Source organism: Sceloporus undulatus, chromosome 1 (genome assembly GCF_019175285.1).
Source record: "Sceloporus undulatus isolate JIND9_A2432 ecotype Alabama chromosome 1, SceUnd_v1.1, whole genome shotgun sequence".
In the NCBI taxonomy this organism is placed as follows: Eukaryota; Metazoa; Chordata; class Lepidosauria; order Squamata; family Phrynosomatidae; genus Sceloporus; species Sceloporus undulatus.
In genome coordinates, this window is record NC_056522.1 from 266,093,201 (window position 1) to 266,110,874 (window position 17,674).

General features: G+C 38.8%; 1 protein-coding gene across 1 annotated transcript in view; it reads left to right on the top strand.

The window, feature by feature from the left end:
* Window positions 1-17,674, top strand: part of LOC121926372 (mucin-5B-like) — a 70,237-nt gene that overhangs the window by 41,257 nt on the left and 11,306 nt on the right. Inside the window, exons 25-34 of the mRNA XM_042459313.1 lie at window positions 270-354; window positions 529-566; window positions 2,398-2,544; window positions 6,371-6,636; window positions 8,976-9,150; window positions 9,917-10,167; window positions 11,671-11,854; window positions 13,004-13,211; window positions 14,734-14,912; window positions 17,542-17,611. Coding sequence (XP_042315247.1) covers window positions 270-354; window positions 529-566; window positions 2,398-2,544; window positions 6,371-6,636; window positions 8,976-9,150; window positions 9,917-10,167; window positions 11,671-11,854; window positions 13,004-13,211; window positions 14,734-14,912; window positions 17,542-17,611 — 1,603 coding nt within the window. The remainder of the gene's footprint in view (window positions 1-269; window positions 355-528; window positions 567-2,397; window positions 2,545-6,370; window positions 6,637-8,975; window positions 9,151-9,916; window positions 10,168-11,670; window positions 11,855-13,003; window positions 13,212-14,733; window positions 14,913-17,541; window positions 17,612-17,674) is intronic.

The window sequence follows — 17,674 nt, forward strand, 5'->3', positions numbered from 1 at the left end:
GAAAATGGAAAGTGGAAAGGGATACTGTTTGAGATCTCATTTACAAGGGCTAAAAGTTTTTATTATTAGTATTAGTATAAAGTCCACTTTCATGAATACATTAAACATTAACTTTATAAGGTGGATTGTAACAAAGCAGCATAAATTGAGACATTTGTTGGGCTAGTTTCTGATAACTCCATTATTTTTATACCTCACATTTTTTTATCCTATTTTTAGTCAGTGACTAGTGACAGTCAAGATAATTTGCCAGTTTGCTCTTATTTTAGGTTGCTATCCAGAATGCAATGCTGAAAAGCCATATTATGATGAGGAAAAAAGAGAATGTGTTTCAGTGCTTGAGTGCACCTCATGGTAGGTCATTGTTTGTGACAGAATTCATTCTTGTCATAGTATCCTGTGATCATGTCATGCTCATTCAGCATGCAGAGAACAAGGAATGTGGATGCATGTGCATGTATGCATGCATATGTGTTGCCAATTTTAGACGATAAAGTATTAACAATATATATATTTAATTTCCCCCAGTGATCCAAAAGAAACACTCTGCTTGAACAAATCAAATGGTAAGATATCCAGTGGCAGATCTGTATTGGTTATTTTTATGAAATATTTGGAGTTTAGGCTTGTATGATATGTGCTAACCAGAATCTGGAAAAGTTGACTTAGCAGTCATCGTTGTTGTAACTAAATATCCCTAACTGAGTTGCTTTTTTGATGTTAGCCATGGAATCATTGACAAAGTATCTTCCAGCTCATGACTACCAGAAACCTTTCCTTTGGCTACAACATTGACTTATAACATACTTTTCTGAAAGTCTAAACATAAATAAAGCTTTATAATGTAGAGAGATCTTGTAACACCTATGAGACTAACTGAAAGAAAGACATTGACAGCATAAGCTTAGGAAGTAGACTGAAGTCTACAAAAGCTCATGCTGCCAATTTATTTCTTTCAGTTAGTCTCAAAGATGCTACAAGATCTCTGTACATACTGATTCTACAGACTAACACGGTTATATATTTGGAGCTCAATAATATTCAACAAAGAGCCAGAATGGTATATTGGGTTTGAGTGCTGGAATGGGAAATTCAGATTAAAATCCCCACTCAGCCATGGAGAACCACTGGATGGCAAGTCACATGCTCTCAGCCTCAGAGAAAGGCAACAGCAAACACCCTTGGAATAAGTCTTGCTGGGGAAAAAAAACACATGATAGTTTTGCTTTTGAGTTGCCATAAGTCTTTTTTTTTTTACTGATGGCAAATCCACTGTTGGCTGTACAGTTAGTCACAGGAAGTAGAGACAGTATTATGAGAACTCAATAGCAAAAAAGAAAAGAAAAAAGAAAAAAGAGAGATGGGATAGAAATTGAAAATGAATAGAGCAACGAGATATGACTATAAGTGATGTAAAAGTAGAATACAAAGAATTGTCACTAAGTTGAAGTTTTAATTGCTGAAATCATGTATTGTCTGAATCATTTGCAATTTTTAAAAAAAGAGTTGCCATAAGTAAGAAATTACTTGAAGGCACACAAAAGGAACATCCCACAAAGGCAGAAATCAAATATAAAACTAAACCTTAGAGTGAACCTTTGTCTTGTGTGCTACTCACCTGTCCCTCTCTTCTTCCACAAGGAAGAGATCTAGAAATGTGAATGTTAAACATGCAGGAAGGATGCCTGGAATTTTCAAGATGGATGCAGGCCAACATAAGCTCCCCTATACTTATAGACTTGACCAGGAGCTTTTGGAATCCTCTGATCCCAGAACAGTGTCTGGAGCCCATAGAAAAGAGTGAAATCCTTTTCTGAGATTTCTTATGAAGTGCTGATCTTAAAAAGGGAGATCTAATCTTAGATACCCCCCACCAAACATCTTTTCTCCCTGGACATCACAAATACCTCTGAGGTGCCCCCAGACTGGAACTCAGATTTGAAGAAGGCAGAGAAGAGGCAAATTGACTGTGTGGCCATGGGCAGGAAAGGAGAACATGTGAATCCACAGCTCTATCATCCTCAACACAGGAGAAAATATAGAAAAGCACAGAGGATGGTCTAAAGGATTCCATTCCTTTTAGTGGGATGTAGTTTTGTTTCTTGGTAGTCTTTCTACCTTCTCATCTATACATTTGCTTTCTTAATGAAGACAGAAAATAAAGAGAGCACATTCACCTGCATTGCCCTTCTTTCCTTGTACCTACCAATTGCAATAGTTCATCTTCCAAAAACTTATTCTAAAATTGCACTTATAGCTCTTGTTTCTTTGGGCTCCAAATTTGTACAGTTTGCTGCATCAGGGTGTCAAAACTACTGCATTTAGCTGAAATGTATATTTAACCAATAAATTGACTTAACTACTATTCTTTTCTTTTTTACTTTCTTGTTGACTCAGAATGCCTCTGTTGCTATAACAAGAAGACGTATGCCTTGAATGAATTAATATTCAATCAGACATTTGGAGCTAAGTGCATTGTAGCTGTTTGTGGTCCTGATGGAAAGATTATTAATATATCCACCCCATGTGCAACATTGCTGAATGGTATTTTCCTAACTTGGAATCCAGGTATTTGTTGCTGATACATATGGGCATATGGGCATAGGTGTTAGTTCAGGCTTTTTGGGGGTGGGGTGAGATGATAAGATGGCGTCAAAAACACTACTAGAACCCAAGGATTGAACTGTAAAGTAAAAATGCAGAAAGGAAAGAGACATTTTAAAAGAATGGAGTTCCATGTGAACATGAGAGATATCATATTCATGTGGCACTTCTGAACTCTGTAAAACCGCAGAGGACAAGACCGCATTGTTTTTCTTATTAGTCTTGCAAAAGAAATACAAATTTGAGTTTATCTGTCATACAATCATCCGTTGTGCTTTCATTTAAAAAAATATCCAAAGCAGTGGACAACAGTAAGGAGGGGTGTTTTTTTTGTTTTTTTAAATACATTATCAAAAATTTTAATCAAAGACATCCCAGGCAACAAAAAAAGTCTGTCATGTTTGTGGGTTTGTTTGTTGTATATCCTTCTTTTCCTCCCATTTGAAACCCAAGGTGTCTCACAATATATATGTTCAATCAAAATACAGTTAAATCAATGGGTGACATAAATGTTAAAAATGATTAAATAAAAATCATTTAAAAATATTAATTTGGAACTGTTAAAAAGGCAGGGTAGTAATAACAATAATATACAGCACACCCCAGTTCATAGAACTTCTGCACCAGCTGCTTAATATCAAAGGCCTCGGTAAACAAAATGGTCTTTGCCTGCTGATGGAAGGAGAGCATAGAGGGAACCAATGAACCACCAGGGCTCCCTAATAATCAGAATTTACAAATGTATATGAATGATAAGAATTTACAAATGTATACAAATATAATTTACAAATAAATTTGGCAGATAATCAGAATTTACAAATGTACTATTGACAACAAATTGAAAAGCCAGTAATATATGAGCGTAAAGCCAAAAAGAAAGGATCAAAGAAAGCATGGGTTTTCTTAAGTTCAACACAGGAAAGATCATTTCACTTAAAGTTCCTACCATTCACCAGGGAAAGTATACTGGGTAAAAGAGAGTTAATACATAGGGCTAATTCATACTTTAGTTTCAACTTCATTGCAAGCCTAATATGAACTGGATGCTTATCAATGCAGTAATGGATAGTAAAATAATATGTGACTTATTATGATGCACCAACCTGAGCAATATATTTAACCTGGCAGGACTCGGCTTTGGAGTCACACCAAAGAGAACTCCTCCTCCAGTTCCAAAAGCAGGTGAGAATATACTAGGTGTTAAAATATCACCAAAGGTAGTGTTTATGAAATGAGATATGCTTTGGTCCAGAAGTTAAATTATTATTTATATATAAAACACTATGTGTCAGTAAAAATGCTGATGTTGTTGCTATTATTTTGGCATCTGCAAACTGAAAACAGCAGACACTATTTGAAAAATTGGCCAAGACAGCTTAGAGGCTTTGACACAGAACGGTTATACACATTTGGTCCTGAGGACCACATTTGGTTCAAAGATCACTTGCACATCTACACACACACACACACACACAGAGAGAGAGAGAGAGAGAGAGAGAGAGAGAGAGAGAGAGTTGTGTGGATTTAAGCTTGGAAAGTCTAATATACAAACAACCAACTCTCAGTAAAATGATGTCTTTATCATTCATTTCATAAACGTTTGTACTACAGCTTAGGAAAACTTGCTTTTCTCCTTAGCCAGCATGGCTAGTAGATCTGAAAGATATCTCCATTTGAAAGATAAACAAAATTATAATAACACACCTTTAAAAGCATCAGGTTAGATTTGGCATAGTTCCAGTTCTTGCACATCAGGGACGTAGCCAAGGGGGGGGTGTTCTTGGGGTCCGCCCCCCCTCCATTTGAAAAATGAATGGTGTGTGCTGCTGCACCGCTGCACCCAAGCCCCATTATAATGGTGGCACTTAGTCTGGACCCTCCCCCTTCCTAAAATCCTGGCTATGTCCCTGTGCACATAGTGTAGAAGGAAGCATATTGCTTAATGTGTGTGCAGTCTGCCAAACACAGCTGGTATTCATCTTTTGTTTTGAAATGGTTTCAAATGTGCAGTAACAATTTCAAATTTGAATTGTTTTAGGAAAACTGACTATGTCTTCCACTGTCTCACCAGCAAAGCAAGAAACCAGAATCTCCCCATGTTTCTGTAACATAAATGGGCAGGTGATAACCAATGGTAAAGAAGTCATTTTTTGAAATCTTTTATCTGCACTTATTTTACTTTACCGGAGTCCTGGTGGCTCAGTGGTTAAATGCCAGTAATGCAGCCACTCACTCATAAACTCAATTCCAGCCAGGGGCTCAGGGCTGACATCCTTTCAAGGATTGGCATCCTTTCAAGGATGCTAAATGAGTATCCCGCTTGTTGGGGGCAATTAGCTTACAGTTGTAAACCACTTAGAGACTGCTTAGTGCAGTATGAAGCAGCTATTGTTATTGCTACTGTTTATTCCATAAATTGAAATTCCAATCTTTAGAACAACACATGATTTTCATTGGTGGGGATCCTATAACAGCACACTGCTCATGTAATGTTCCATTATGTAGGTGATGTTTCTTTCTTCCCATTTGCACAGGCATTTAATTGCTTTTTAATTGTTCTCTCACTTTATAACTGGTTGGTTTTAACTGAAATTACTTGTATGGTATGCCATCTTGGAATGTGAGGTGGCAGTGGGAGGAGAAGGCTGTCTTTGAAGACCAGCTATTTGGCAAATAGGTATATGGAGCTCATTGCCTTCTCCTCTCATGCCATCACTGCTGCCTTTTCCCTCTTTTCCTTGTCAACATCTCTGCCTGTCCCACTGCCTTTACCCGTCAGCACAAGTACTCCAGTAGAGGATAACATTTAACCCTTGTTCCTTTAAAACATGCAACAATAATATTTTACATTTTATTTATTTATTGAATGTCCACCCACCCACCCATTTATAAAGTGCCTATTTATAGAGAGCCAGTGTGGTGTAGTGGTTTGAGGTGGACTTTGGTCCTGGAGACTTGGCCATGGAAACTTACTGGGTGACCTTGGATGAGTCACACACTGTCAGCCCCAGAAAACCCTGTCGTAGGTTCACTTTAGGGTTGCCATAAGTTGGAAATGACTTGAAGGTGCACAACAAGAGCAAAAGGTGCACTAAGTGCAGACTTATAAGGGACATGGAATTTCCAGGGTTCTTGGTTAACGCAATTGTCTTGCTGCTTTATCACACTAGGGGGAAAACAGGATTTAAATGAGAGTTAAATGAGAGTTAAACAGGAAATATCCTGTGATAAACATCAGACATTTCCTAGTTAACTCTCATTTAAATCCTGCTTGCCCCTTAGTGTGATAAAGCAGCTGGTCTCTTCCAACTCCTCTGAGCCATCCACCCCCTCCAAAAATAAAGGGAAATGGTCAATTACATTCCAGAGGCCTAGGAGGGTGCCATTTACAAATATCTGCACCCTCCTGATCTGTTTTAGGCTAGAAAATACTTCTTTTAGAAACAGGAAGGGGCCTTTCTTTAGCCTAAGCCTGTTCATGAGGATGAAAGTAACATTACAATGACATATTGCACTTGACATTTTTCCAGGGTCCGGGGGGGGGGGGGGGGGGGGTCGGGTCCGGGATATGGTTTGTCCAAGGGAGGGGGAAATGGCTCCTAGATTCTCAGAAGGTGCCTGCACTTGTTCTAAGTGTATACAGATTACAGGTCACGATTGACTTTGATCAGAAATTGTTGATTTTTCAAAAGGATGATTGTGCTGTATAATGGCTTTTATCATAAGACTAATACAGTTTTAACTCACAATTTTTCTGGATTTTTAGGCAACATCCAGTTTGTGACAAAGGATACGACAGGCTGGTGTGTTTATGCCTTTTGTAATGCAACTTGCCAGACTGAATTCAGCTTTGGAGAATGTGTCTCATTCTCTACCACTGCAGTTCCAAGCAAGCATGCCATGATCCCCAGTAGACCTTGTAAAGGAAATATACAGAAGTGTGGGAAGCAACCTCCTCCTTATTCTGCTGGTAATGTTCTTCCTGCATTTACACCTGGGAGTGACTGCACTGACCTTGACCCTCCTAGAAAGGTGAGCAAGATGCACTATCCATAGCATATTTATGGTGGAAAATGTCTCAAGAAAAAATATAAAGATAATATTAGTTTATTTTCAGTCCTGGGCAATAACATTGCAAAATTATCAGCTGTCCTGTTAAGGCCAGATAAGGAGTGCAGGTCATGACCACTAATAAGCAGCACATAACACATGGTGTTGCCTCAAAGGAAAGGGATTTCTGTTTTTAGTGCATTGTTTTAATTAATTTTTATTTGCTAAACAGAAATTTATTTTTATTTAATCAGGTTTACAGCACTTGTTATGCTGTTGGGAAAGAGTCTTTTAACAGATTGGTGCTATAGATTGTTCTTTAAACTGCACATTTAAATGATTTATATTTCAACAGTGTTTTCATACTAATTTTCTTCTGTTTTAGCATCCATCCATCAATTTTTTAACACTTTGCCCTTTTACCAAACAGAGAATTAAGATTGTTTATGAAGCAGAGCAAATTCTGAATAGAAACAGGAGCATTGTAACTTTTGAGTTGCATCTGCCCTGCAGGTCAACACCACTTTAACTGCCATGGCTCAATGCTATGGAGTTCTGGGAACTGGGAATTGTGAGGCATTTAGCCTTCTCTATCAGAGAGCTCTGGTGCCACGACAAACTACAATTCCCTGATCTACATAGCATTGAGCCATGGCCATTAAAGTGGTGTCAACCTGGATTATTTCTGCAGTGTGGGTGCTTTTCTCTGGTTTTCTCTGTATCTGTTCTAACTTTGTGACAAGCTATCTTAGTCCCACTCCTAGAAAAATGGTGATATATAAGTGTAATAAAATAAGCTATATCAAAGTAGCAGCAGCTATGGAGGTAAACTGTCATTTATTTTGTTTTCATAATCAAGAATAAATAACTTCAGAAGTGAAGTTCTCACTGGGTGAAATGATGAGAGTTTTGTTACATTTAGTTATCCATTTTTTGCATTTTATTTTTTGTTATTGTTGTTAAAATTCATTTGTGCAAAACCCTCTTGTTTTAGTACAAGTAGAGCATTGGATTACAATCCTGGAGATCAGGGTTTGATTCCCTGCTTGGCCATGGAAACCTACTGGCTGACCTTGGGCTAGTCATATGCTCCCAGCCCCAGAAGACCCCATGATAGGCTTGCCTTAGAGTCACCATATGTCAGAAGCAACTTGGAGGCACCCAACAACAACAACAAAGTATTTTTATTCAGAAAAAGTATTTTCTACAGAAAATAAGCAGTTTTCTCTGGAAAAAAAAGTTGTGGAAATAAATTTACTGGGGAAAAAAAGCCTTCAAATGTGAGAAATCTCACAGTGGTTGACCATTTTCTTGGTGGGTGTTGATGTGTTGAGATATACTTTCCATCAAACATGAGAAGGTGTGGAAGTATTCTTTATATCTGTACAAGTAACTAGTCAGAGGTTGTGTTGGACGTGTGCAGCCAATGGATGCATCAGGACAACTCAAAGACTACTCTAATTTCATCATTGACTGTGCACTCACAAAGGCAGTATCTGACTGGTTCAGCCTGCTGCTACTCAAACTTTAAAAAATGCCAGCAAAGAGGAGGCATTGCTGTTGCCTTTACAGACCTGAAGGCAACCTTTGATACTACTGACAGAATGGATACTATCTGCAGTTATCTTAGCTAAGGAAAGATAAACACTTCTTTGTATATGGCAGGGGTAGGCAACCTTTTTGAGCCGGGGGCCGGGTTGCTGTCCCTCAGACAACTGGGGGGCCGAAGCCAAAAAATAAATAATTAAATAATTTTTTATAAAATTGAAATAAATAAATAAACCGGGACAAATGTAGGACAAAATTTTCAAATGGAAGGCACTTTTTTAAAAAAATGGAGGACACACAAAAAAAATTGCTGATTTTTAAAAAAATGTTAATATAAATGCATGTTTTGGAGGCTTCTATAGACAATTGCCCCCCTTGCCCGCCTCCTCCTGATAGGCCAAAGGCCCCACACCCTCACGCAAGAGGCCAAAGGCTCCGGTGGCAATCGGCGGCAGGACCGGGCGGGGGCCGGTCCCAAGGCCTTGCCGGGCCGCATCCGGCCCGCGGGCCGCAGGTTGCCTACCCCTGATATATGGCATGAAAAATTGCAAGAGGACAGTTCATTTTTAATAGCTTTATCTGGATCCATTTTATTCAAGAAAGAAATTGTATTGCTAGATATAGATGCTGAAACACAGTAAATTAATAACTGTACAATGCTTTCACAGAGTATGTGCATTACAGTAGTACTGAATGAAGTCTTTGATTGCTAAAGACAGAGCAAATTTTATTAATTCCTTGTTATGGTTTTCTTTCAATTAATGTGATGACAGTTTCAAGAAACATGGAAATTTGGAAAATGCCAAGTTGCCACCTGCTTAGGTGGCAAACACATTAAAGTATCTGATGTGCAGTGTCCACCTCCAAAGTTAAAACTTTGTGTCAATGGATTGCCACCTGTTAACAGCCATGACACATCTGACTGCTGTGAGAATTTGGAGTGTCAGTGTAAGTGATATTGAAAAATGTTCTTTTATAATGCTAGCACTAAAATAATTTGCAACTGGTAATATTGGATGAATGATTTGGTTGTGTTACTGTCCAAAAAGTAACTTTTCTAGCCTCTGAAATTATCTTATTGGTATGTCGGTAGGTAGAAAATTAAAAAAATACACAAGTATTGTAACTGTCTTATAACCTCTGAAATCAGTCTGTTCTGAGTGGAAATAACAGATACTGTCCCCAAGTGAATGAAACACTTCTGATTCATGGGCTACATTGTTCATATAGTTGCAAGCACTGGTTGGGAATCACAATATCACCAGGGGTATCGCTAGGGAGGTGCAGGGTGTGTGGGCTGTGCCAGATGACACTTTAAGTGTCCAACAAGCTCACTCTCATTTTCATCCAGGCAGAACCAGTATAAATAGTCCCACCCTCATATCTTTTGATAAGCTAACTTTTTTTCTGTGGTAGCATAAGATCTTACCATAGATTCATGAGTTCTCATCAGGGGCATCACTAGGGAGTGTGGGTGTCAGGTCTGTACCAAGTTACACAGTAAGGGGGGTGACACCACTGCTGATATGAGGGTGGGACCAAATTTCTGCCTTTTGGCTGAAATAGGCTGTGGTCTTTGCAACCTGAAGGCACACAGCAACAAACTGGATTGTATATTTAAATCTACGTGTATGCTAATACATGGATTTATCTTCAAAGCCTTTTGCTCTAGTTCTATGACTTCTTGTTCTATGTGTAACACATTTGCATTTAGGTGCTTGTAGTGGATGGGGAAATCAGCACTATGTAACGTTTGATGGATCCTATTATAATTTTCGTGGCAATTGTACTTATCTCTTGGTGAAGCCAATCAGACCTGGCTCTCAGAACTTCTGGATCCAGCTGGACAATCATTATTGTGCAGCCTCAGAAAGAGCTGTTTGCTCCATGACCCTTTTCATATCTTACAACCACTCTATCATCATTTTGACACATGGATCTAAAAATGGAAAAGAAGGCAACCTGGTAAGATCCAGATTACATTATCTGGCTGCATCCACGTTGCAGAAATAATCCAGTTGGACACCACTTTAACTGCCCCGGCTCAGTGTTACAGAATTCTGAGAATTGTAGTTTGTTGTGGCACCAAATCTCTCTGAGACAGAAAGCTAAATGTCTTACAAAACCAGAATTCCATAGCATTGAGCCATGGCAATTAAAATGGTGTCAAACTGGATTATTTCTGTAGTGGGTATGCAGTGTTATTTTATATCATAATAAGAAGCATTGTGCAGTGAAAACCAGTCAGTTAAATGGATGGGTAATAAAGTCAGGGAAGGAAGTGAGGTTTGTGAAATATTATTATGCCTTTTTTTACTGATACTGTATGGAGATTGTTGTTCAATACATGGATACCCATTCAATTATGATTGTGATTATTACTTTCACACATCTTGGCCTATGAAGTGTTTAGTTTATTTTCTTAATTAAGCAGAAAGTGAGACTGAAGGGGAGGGAAACTGCATGACTTATTCAAGGGCATCCAGTAGTGGGATTTTACTTTTCCCCAGAAGGATTTTTTCCCTTCCCACTTCTGCAACTGCTGTGCTTTCTCATAATCTGGTGTAGAATGTGATGAACAAGTGTCATGGACAGTCACTGAAAAGTATCTATGGCCTGTTACAGACTGCCAAAATAAAGCTGCTTCGGGTCTCTTTGGAGGCATACAATTTAAATGATGCATGGGTCCTAAGAGTCCAGAGGTCACACCAAAGCCACACTCCATTCCTAGGCACTGGAGTGCTGCTTTGGTACAACTTCCAGATTCTTAGGATGCACGCATCATTTAAATAGTATGCCTCCAAAGAGACTCAAAGCAGCTTTATTTTGGCAGTCTGTAACAGGCCTATGTTCTGTTTGTGAACTGTTCTTAATTTTACTTTTGTTAACTCTGTACAGGCAGAGTGCTTTCATTTTACTGTTACAACTGAAGAAGTAGTCACCTGACCCTTAAAACTGCAAATAAAGCCAGCACACACCAGTTAACCTCTACTTCCCTACTCCATTTTTTGATGTAACCTTTCTAACTTTATGAAACCTGTCCTTATTACAGGAGAAGCACAAAAATCCCACTCACCCTCTTTGGAAAACAATGGAAGTGACAAATCACACATGACTAGAGTGTATGTAGTTATGGAAAAGTTGCCCCAGCATTATATTCTTGACACATTTCAAGAATAAATATTGTCAAAGCAAAGTTCTAATATCAGATCAAACTTCCAAATGATTCCTTAGAACATATTATGGTGCATTCTAGGAAGATCTAAATTAAAAGGAAAACACTACTCTTAGTGTAGGTGTCTCTTTGTGGTATATTAATGCTGGCTCTTTACTTCTGTTTTACACAATTCTTATTGTTTAATAACAATATATTCAATCCCCATCTTTTCATCATTTGAAAAAGCTATAGTCCTTGCCCATCCATACTATCTGAAGTAATTTATTGACTTGTTCCAATTCCTTTTTAAGGTTCTGTATAACAATAAAGAAGTTGCTCCAAGATTTTCAAATGATGGTTTTGATATTACAACCTCCAGTCAATATGTGCTGGTTAAAATACCTGAAATTGGACTGTACGTCACCTATACGCACCTAGCTTTTTATATAAGCCTGTCTTTCAGCACTTTTTATAACAATACTGAGGGACAATGTGGTAAGTACAGATGGAACAGTGAATGCACCAATGAGTGAGTTTTAAATATATTAATAGTCTGTCTGTATTGTGGGAGGGGGAGGAGAAATGGTGGTACATATCTGTTTTTAAAATCATATTCTATTTTGTGATAAAGTCAGAAGAAAAGATTGAGCTTGGAGTGGCAACAGTTCTATAGTGGGAGAAGAGGCAAGGGCACCATGGGGGGGGGTGCGGGCAGTTCACTCTGCACCAGGTGACACCCTAAGGGGGGGTGACACCACTGGTCCCCAAGCTTCTGCCTTTTGGTAGAAAAAGGCTCTCGTGTTCACCTGTGTCCCTTTAAAACACTGTTACTCTGTGGAAGAGATGTAAGTGGGAAGAGGCTCAGTGGGAGGACCACATTTTTTTAAATAAATAATTTTTAAACTCTTTTTAAAAATTCTTTAAAAGCATCACATTTTACCAAATTTTCACTTTCACCACATGAAACTATGTGCATCTATATACATTTAGGCAGTACATATGATATTGTAATTTTAAGGTACAGTTGTCCCTTCTCAACTGTGGGCTTGCCATCTGTGAATTGGAGCATCTGCGATGGCCCCCACCCCATTCTCCCCAATGGCAGCATGTGTACAGTGCGGTCACGTGCATCACCCCATCATTGGGGAGAAGAGGACTTCAAGCACTGTGTTATTTGATGTCTGCAGGGTTGTCCAGAATGGAACCCCAGTGGGTACAAATACCTGACTGTGTAATTTACATTTTGCTAATTGGTTATATCACAACTATTGGCATTATATTCAGTGATATATGGAAATTATGATTTATGAGTAACATTAATACAAAAAAAAATACTAAGGATTCTGTATGGTACAGTATGGGTTGAAGTCAGTGGGGTTTGACACCATGAGTTACCTCACCAGGTGATGCCAACCATAGTGGCACCACTGGGAAAAGGATTACAAAATGACTTGGTAAGAAACCATGGATAAGGCTAATTCTGCTACTGTACTGTACTGGGGGATTATTATTTCTCTTTGAATTATTTTTATAAATATATAAACATTGTAGGTAAGCTGCTACCATTCTTCTTTGTATTAGATAATTTACAGATACTTATGACTTCTTAGTCTTTACCTAAAGTGCCCTTCTTATCATGGTCAGGAACATGTAACAACAAAAAGACAGATGATGCAATGAAAAGGAATGGCAAGATTGCAGATTCTTTCACAGAGATGGCAAAGGACTGGAAAGTTATGGACCTTGTGACTAGACATTGTGATTCAGATCAACATCTTCAACAATCCCAGGCTGAAATGTCACTATCCAAAATGGCTGCTTGTGTAGTTCCTTCCCTATGTAAACTTATCTGGTAATGTACATGTTCCATTAATGTTACATTCTTTGCTCCTAAGGGGATAATTTACTGGCTAGCTTTATGCAGGCACCCAAGTGTTGAGGCAATTACATTCAGCAGTTGTTTTTCAGTCTTTAGATAAATGAATAGTAATGATAGCTTTCTGTTTTTAAAATTTAATCCAAATGAAGCAGAACACATCTGCACAAAACCCATTACATTGCATCACATGAGAAAGATTAAGTACCAGTTGAAAGTGTCTGTGTGTGCATTATAATCTAGTTAGGTAGAGGGTCCACTGCTAAGTATAATAACACATATAGCCAAAATCCTGCACCAGGAGATGCACCTATGAGAGCACACTTACATCACTATAGCCATAGCTACATCTCCCTAAAACTTCATTTTAAGACAAGCAGGCCAACCTTGAGGAATCTCCAAGGCATTGGAGAGAAGGGTGTGAGCAACGCTGTGTCCAGCCCTCTCCTGGTGACAGGGGGTGCTGAGACAGCCAGCAGCAGGTCTGTATGGCTTGAAAAACTGCATCATGTAAAAAGTCGGTTTTGGGACTTTGGGGCCATTGTGATGGTATGACTGAAAAGTGAATTAGCATACTTAGAATTTCATAAGTCAGGCTTGCAACATGATAATTACTGAATAGGATGCTGGCCATTCGTGTGTGTGTGTGTTGCTGGATTTCTGACCTCCAGTAAACAGCTCCCCATCCCATATTCTTATGGTAGTCATAGGGCCGGAACAGATGGGCATAAAAAAGTGGCTATATCATGCTTTCCCCAAATCCCAGTCAAAACCCCAGTACCCACATGGCGCACTCCAAAGTGAGCTAAATAAGCATGGTCCAACTGCATGGCATGGCATTAAGCCATGCCGCTGGCTATTTTTTTTGTTTCCCCTCCATATATGTGCACTGTCACATAAACACATCACCTGCAATCTCCAAGTACCTCCTACATCTGCCCAGATGCCATACCATTGGCTGGCCCCCCTTTAGATCAGCCACACAATTGCATGTGCAATGCTGTGCCCATAGAGGGCATTGGTGTGCAAGAGATATATTGGCAAAGCACAATCATGGAATCCTCCCATGCTGCCCTCACCCATCTTCACCCCATGCCCCTTGTTGGACTGTCTGGTTTGTGTATGTTGTAATTACATCCATTCTAATTGTTGTACTTTAATTGCTTTGCCACAGGCCCACACTTGCGTAAGGGCATTTATATGCAGGTGCAGAGATGCACATTTTGTACCTTGAGTTGGACTATCCTGGCTTCTTTTTGCTCCAGATTTTAGCCCTGGAGCTCTGCTTTGGTCCCATTTCCAGCTGCTTTCAAGGTTTGCATCAGCTAAATGCCCCACCTTCAAAGTGGCTTGAAACTGCTTTATTTTGCCCATCTGTTTGACCACAAATTTGGAATCTTCACAAGTTTTTTCACAATTAATTAATTTTTATGTCTTGTTTTTTGAAAAAAATTGTTCAAACATATAAAATATGATACCATCTTCTTTGTTAAACAAGGAACTTAACAGAATGTCACAGTGCTGTTCCCCCACGGCCTTACTATGATGCCTGTGTTATGGATGGATGCTCCTCACCAAAGCAGAGCACTGAATGTGGAAATCTGCAGGCCTATGCAGCCTTGTGTGGTTTTCATGGGATCTGTGTGGACTGGAGAAGCAAAACCAATAGGAAGTGCGGTGAGCTTTCTGGCTTCCCAATCTGTTGACAAGTGGATTGTTGAATGCATTCCTTTTTGTTGCCTAGTACATTTGGATTCTGTTGTCTGCTTGCTCTGTAGGCTTTTGTCTCTCAGGCTTGTTCTTGGGTACCTTCAAGATATAAGTCTGTCTTTGTCAGGTTATTTTTTTCTCTCTCATATTCTATGTTGTTGATTTTAAAAAATCTCAGATTTCTTTCAGTTCCATTTAAGAACAACATTGTGAATTTGGATGAAAATACAAATTTTAAAATACAAAGAGGTTATTCACACTGTGAAAATAATCCAGGATGAATCCAAGTTAAATCTCTGTTGTTCACATGCATCCATTGTTGACTTCAACTTTATTCGAATGCTTGCCTATGTGAACAACTGAACTCGCAGATCAATGCGGTTTTATAGTGTGAATAACAAACCCAGAATGTGTGAGATGATTTGCATCATTGTGCTAAAAAAAGGAAGACATTTGAATGACCTCCAAGTGAGCAAAATTCTCAGCCATCTCTGCTAACCAAATTCAAGAGGTACCACTACTGTTAGTGTGGAGGAAATCATGTTGTTACTACTTGCTATGTAGCTGTTAGAGATGAAGAGCTTGTCAGGAAAAATGTTGACAGTCTGGTGTACTGGTTTAACTGTTGGATTATGACTCTGGAAACCAGGATTGGAATCTCTACACAGCCATGAATTTGGGCAAGACTATATCACTAGGAATCACATAGTAAACATATGACAGATAATGGAGCGCACCATAGAATTCCAATAGAAAATTTACCTGTGCTTTATTGACATATGACTGCATAGATCACAAAAAGCTATGGAACGTTCTCAAAGAAATTAGAATGCCATAAAATCTAATTGATCTGATTCATAATCTGTAAAGGCTGTAGAGGCTGACATCAGAACTGAATATGGAAAAACAGAATTGTTACTAATCGGCAAAGGAGTCGGGCAAGGTTACATACTATCATCCTTTCTATTCAACTGGTGTGCAGAAAATATTGTACAGAAAGCAGGCTTAGGCTCAGATAAAGAGCAGGCTCAGAGTCAGAGGCAGGAGGAGTGAAGACTGGGGGAAGGAATATTAACAGCCTAAAATATGCAGATGACACAGTACTAACTAGAAGAAACCAACAATTACTGAAGAAGGTCAAGGGAGAAAATGCCAAGGTAGGATTAATGCTGAACATTAGGAAAGCAAAAATAATGACTATGGAAGATCTATAAGAATTCATCCTAAATAATGTAAAAAGTGAAATAGTCAAGGGATTCTCACAGCCTGGATCAAATATTGATCAGAACAGAGACTGCAGTCAAGAAATTAGAAGAATAGGAATGGGAAGGGCAGCTATGAAGAAACTGGATAGGATCCTAAAGTGTAAAGATATAACTCTGAACACCAAAGTGAGGATCAACCAGGCCATTGTATTCCCCATCACCATGTATGGATGTGATAGCTAAAGAAAGTCAATAGAATAAAAATTAATTCATTTGAGATATGGCCCTGGAGAAGAGTGCTGAGAATACCATGGATAGCCAAGAAGGCAAACAAATGGATTCTAGAACAGATTAAGCCCAACTCTCCCTTAAATTCAGGATGACCAAAGTGACGTTGTTGTACTTTGGCCACACGAGAAGGCATCAATCATTGGAAAAGACAATGTTGCTAGGAAAAGCAGGGTGCAGCAGAAAGAGAGGAAGCCCACATACCAGGTGGTTGGATTCAACCAGAGAGGCCACAGACATAAGCCTGTAGGACCCTAGCAGAGCAATAAAGGACAGGGGATCTTGGAGATGTCTCATCCACAAGGTCACCATGAAGTCAATCTGAGTGTGGTTAACAACAACAGAAATATCATTTCAGATAGATAGATAGATAGACAGATAGATAGATGGATAGATTGCATTTATATCCCACCTTTCTCCCAAAATAGGATCCAAGGCAGCTTATACTAATTTTAAAAAGATCCTACTAAAACATTAATTTCCAAAAGTTATAAGGGAATTAAACATTAACATTATTAAAAACCATGATTGCTTACTATTAAAACACAAGTCTTTACTGTATTATATATGAATACCAAGGCCCAGTTCCTTTGTTGGTCTCTGCCTCTTTGTTTTACTGCGACTTCTTACCTCCTTCTGTGGCAGAGGAGGTGAGAAAGTTGCTCTCTCTGTTTGGGTGTCCTTCTATATATATAATTGGACTCCTTCCAGGTCCCCTCTTCAGAATTACAACAGTACCTACAGCAGTGACACCCTCCTGCACATTCTTCTTTTCTTTGCACAGAAGCAGAGGGAAGGTGATGGCAATTTATAACAATTGTTGCTTGCTGCTGCCCTTGCTACTTGCCTGTCTGCCCAAGATTAACCTTCACATGCAATGATCTCTCCATTATTGCAGGAGGACAGTTTTGCATGTACTGTATAAAGTAATGATGACATTAAGGGAGCTTTCCTCTCCTTTAGTGTACATGAGGATTTCCCAGTGGAACTGGATTTATAGAATATATTTCTCAATTCCTTATTTTGTAATCAACATTTTAAGCTTGGAAAATGCAAAATCTAAGCAAGTTTCATACCAACTCATATAAATTAATATTTCACAGAACTGACATGCTCTGGAGACCAAATTTATAATCCATGTGGGAAGATGGAAAGGCTTACTTGCTCTAGTGGGTAAGTAATCTATAAATGGCAAGTCTGTACCAGATAGCTGTTTGTAAGATATGTAACCAAAGA